The following is a 4,514-nucleotide window of genomic DNA, read 5'->3' on the forward strand; positions in this document are numbered from 1 at the left end:
TCGACACGGGGGCCAAAAGGTACTGGCTGTACGCGACTGCCTTCGTACAGCGATGGCCAGGGAGACTCCGCCCAGTCCACTTCAGGAGAGCAGTACTGCACACGACGACGCTCACGATGGTCTCGCCCGACCACCGGCCGAGCGCCTTCTTTTATGAGCCAGCAAGCCGTTGACATTCGAACTATCCAATCCGGACACCGTTAACGGCGGCGGGCCGAGAGGCCCTGCAATGAGCGCGCTGGGCCAGTGATACCTAGCTGGGCTCCCGCAGCGGATCTGTCGCGGAGCAGAGGAGGCGATTGCGCGCCTCTCCGGCGCCGACGGTCGTTGAGGCGCCTGAAGCCTACCCAATGCTCGAACGACTCCAGACAAGCCCGACGCCTATGCTTCTCCTCAATGAACCAAAGCCCTTCGGCGCTGCACTTTGTGTATCCAAGCAGGTCCGTGGTCCGTCGGTGTATCCACACGACGGACCACGGGCCTGTTTTGGTCCGCGGACCAAGCGTCACGTCACGTTCCACTTCCGGTTTATGAGGTCCGCGCCAGGTCCGCGGACCGGAGCGGGCGAAAGTGGCTGGGCATTTTTCTCGGACCGCGGACCACAGGCCTTGCGGCGCCTGTGAACGAAAGGAGCGCGTTGGCTCCCGATCAAAGCGCGTGTGCTAGCCTATATCAACAACGCAAACTTTGTGCACGCTTTGAAGAGCACCAAATAACATAGGCAGTGTGCAGAGTTGCGTCCGACGGCGTATTTACAAAGCATTCGATCACCCCGCTCCACGGTATACGTGCAGCACTACGTACTGATGCCCCGTCACGTCCCGGACGAGTCTTTTACAGCGCCAGTGAAAAATGCCAAGACACGTCGGGCCCCAGCTACATCATAGAAGAGAAGTTCCCAAATGAACGCGTGCAACACTGAATGCTGCGAGTTTGCCGACGCAAGCGCGGTGGACGACGCTGCACTGGCTGCGTCCTACGGGCCTACTCACTAGTCGTCACTAGGCCTAGATTGCTCGCATCGAAGCAACAGCGAACTGAGCTTTCGATTTGACCAGCGCTGCTGTAAATGGCTTGCCCATTGAAAACAAAAAAAAAAAAAAAAAAGAGGTCTGTCGACTTTCTTGTAAAAAAAAAAGAAAAAAAAAAGAAAGGATATGAAAATATGGGCGCGGCTTCGGAGCGTACAAGAAGGCCGGCAGAGCCGGCGCTGCACATGCGGCAGCTGCTATGCAGAAGCTTGCTTGTTATAACACTATACCAGACATTATGTATCAATCAGCAATTCTCGAGAAGTGGTCAGTTCTGATACGCCTTTATGTCAGGCTTGTTATTCTAAGAAAGACTATTTCACTACGCACACTGGCGCAAGGTATATCCGCCGCTGCCGTATAGCGCGCCTCGACGCGGCGGTAGAGACAATTGATATGAATGCTTGAGCGCGCTATTGCCGCCCGCGTCGAAAGCTACTCCACGCAGGGTGTTGTAAATAATTGGGATATTTGTAACCATAGCTTCATTATGCTGATCACATAGAGGGTAACGGTTAAATGCGAGCTGTGCCGCTGTGCTGAACTGCTATTAGCGCTAACTGCAGTTAAAGGGAAGCTGAAGCACTTTTCGAAAAAATTGAGTTTTCGGCAGCATTTAGTTGTTTTTGGTCCACTGAACAAGAATATCGCATTAAAAAAGGGCTTAAATAAACGCAAGCAGCTGTTTTTTAGAAGAAAACGCGCGCCAGCGCCTCAGGGCGCCGAGCGAACGCCATTGTCGCCTGTGAGTGGTCGGGACCGTCGTGACGTAATCGACGGGTGTCCCGCGGGTCTCCGGCCTGCACCGACGGCGCTGCTGCGTAGTGCGTTGCTAGCGCGTTGCTTCAGTTGGCTGGAAGGCCTAATCTTGAAAATTGTGGATAGTGCGGGCAGTAGTGAACAGTTTGCACTCTCGCCATATATGTTCGAGCCATCAGCGGCTGCAGAAAACGGCGGAACCAACGACGCCGCGGAGTGCGCCGATGGAGAAAGTGACGCCGCGACATTTTCACGGGTTGGAAATCTCCTCTGGTACGTATGTTTTGTGTAGGTGCTTGTTTTTACATATCTTTGCGAGGTAGATGTGCAAGTGGTAATAAAGCAAATCCCGTCGAAACGCTGTTGCTTACTGGCTGCTGCATAACAGCCGAAACACCAGACACAGCTGTAACATCGAATTCAAAACGCCGGCATGCTTACACGAGTCACGCGAGGTAAAGCATTTGTTTTTCTTTTATTTAGAGCACGGTGCCTACTTACATCCGAAGGCCTTTTATTACTACGAACTATTATTACTACTGGGTTTTATATCTGCTTGGGATGCATTGCAAACTGTTGGCGGCCGCACCACAACTTGCAGGCTTTTGTCAGCAGTTTCCTTTGAGACGACCTGTGCCTCTGTAACCCTGATTTTTACATTCTCTTCGCATGGCGAAGGGGGTGAAGTGGTAGCTTCTTCTTCAGGAGGCGTGTTCTCGAGCATTTCTGCGAGGACCTGAAAGAATATGAAATATGCACAACACAAATGCCAGCCTACTATGAAGAAATACATAAAACTTCATGAAAACACTGACAAAAGCATTTTCTTTCTTTAGTATCAATAACCACAGTGCCTTAGACCACATCCAAAGATTAGGAGCCTCAAGGAATTTACTATCCTGAGACGTGCTCTTCCCTGCACTCTGTTCTTTTGCATTGTGAAAGATGTAGTTGCAAGAATCTGTTCAAAAGAAGTCAGATTTATACTGATTAACAGCACAAGCGTGAGTGCAACTTTACTAACGAGCACAGAAAACTACTGCCACTGCACCAATATGGTGCATTTCGACAGATATATGTTCAGAGGGTGAATGAGAGAGAATCCGAAACTCCGACCAAAGGTCTCAGTTTTATGCTATACAGATATACCTCCGCGTACTACAACGCTGATAGCACGCAATTAAAAAAAAAAAAAGATACTGTCCCACCGCGGTGGCTCAGTGGTTGTTTTGACGAATGTCGTCGAAAGGAAACAGACGGGCTGCCGAGTCCCACCTTATTAACTGGTGGGCCTCGTGCCGCCGACTAGTCGCTGCGGCGCACAGGATATGTTCACACGATCCACTATACAGTTATGGCCCTCGGGTGCCGGTTGCTAGGACGCTGATTTCGAGGCAGAGGGATTTGGCCCCGCCACAGCAGCCGCAATCCAGTTTTGGGAGATGCAAGGCGCCTGTGCAATATCCGATGTATGGAGATTCGGGCAGGAGAAATATTTCCCGAGCCCTTCGCCACTATGTCCTTCACATAGCTCTAGTCAGTTCGCGGAACGTTGAACCACACAAGCAAACCACGGACAGGCACAAGCGTACCTTAAACACTTACCTCCCGCCGCTTTCTTTTGGCGAAGGCCGCTCTTAAAGGTGGCGAGGCGTTATTGTTGTGCGGGAACACTGACGGAACGACTCCGGGCTTCAGTCGCGCTGATTTAATTGGAATTCCGAGTGCCCGTATCGTTCCCAAGCTCCGATAATAGTCACTGTCACGGAAATGGTTCGAGCACAACACAGTTGATTTCGTAGGTACGAAATTTTCCCTCTTCACGGCAGAGACCCACCGCGCTGAAAGTTTCTTGTCCTCTGGAAACGTGTGAAACACCACATCGTCCCGGTCGCCAGTGTTCGCGCAGCCGAATGCTGCGCAGAACGACGGCATGATGGCCACTGGTCGCTACACCCACTCCACACAGAACGCTCGAACTAGAAAAAAACAAACGGCACTAGCAAAGGATTACGTTGATTGGTTGGTTGTACAACTTTTAATTCCATCGGAAACGGGGAGTCGTGCGCCCACGGATTAGAGGCTGGCAGGTAGCCCTTGGCTTCTTGCGGCCTCTTCCGCCAGATGGACGGTGCGGTGCTGGATCGCAGGGTCCGCGCTTCGCAGCAGGGTATCCCAGGCTTCTCTACTTGTAATATTTTGCCCTATCCCTGGAGATTGTGGGCTCTCCCAAATTATGTGGTCGAGGGTCCCTCTCGCCCCACAGTGCTTGCAGAGATCATTGTCCCTAAAGTCTGGTAGCGCGTGAAACGCCCAGACCGGGTTCATGAACGTATTAGTTTGTAGCCGCCTCCACGCGACAGCTTCTCTATTATTAAGTCTAACATCTGGCGGAGATACCAGTCTACGTCCCAATTTATAATGGTCGATGATTTCCCCGTAATTTTGCAGACGCTCGTCGTATGCCCAGTGTTTGGGGGGCTCGACGGCTACCCGGAAGTAGAGAGCTCGGGCTAGCTCGTGAGCCGCCTCGTTACCAGAGACGGCAGCGTGAGCGGGTGTCCAAATTAATTGAATTTTCCTATTTATTGTTATTTGGGTGAGGATTTTGGCCGCCTCCGGCGATATCCTCCCCTTCCCAAAATTTTGAATGGCAGTTTTGCTGTCGCTAATTATGAACTTGGCTTCTGTTCCTACGCAAGCTAGCGCTATCGCAACTTCCTC

At 51.6% G+C, this 4,514-nt stretch overlaps 1 protein-coding gene across 1 annotated transcript; it reads right to left on the reverse strand.

Moving 5' to 3' along the window:
* Positions 1-2,286: 2,286 nt before the first annotated feature.
* LOC146202197 (uncharacterized) lies at positions 2,287-3,725 on the reverse strand. The gene is made up of 2 exons (XM_084584226.1): positions 3,396-3,725; positions 2,287-2,526 (listed from the first exon to the last, which is right to left on the reverse strand). Exons 1-2 carry the CDS (start codon positions 3,723-3,725, stop codon positions 2,311-2,313), a joined length of 546 nt encoding a protein of 181 aa, XP_084440352.1. The 3' UTR covers positions 2,287-2,310.
* Positions 3,726-4,514: the final 789 nt, after the last annotated feature.

This window comes from Amblyomma maculatum, chromosome 1, assembly GCF_055883805.1.
Source record: "Amblyomma maculatum isolate TAMU_Amacu chromosome 1, ASM5588380v1, whole genome shotgun sequence".
NCBI lineage: Eukaryota > Metazoa > Arthropoda > Arachnida > Ixodida > Ixodidae > Amblyomma > Amblyomma maculatum.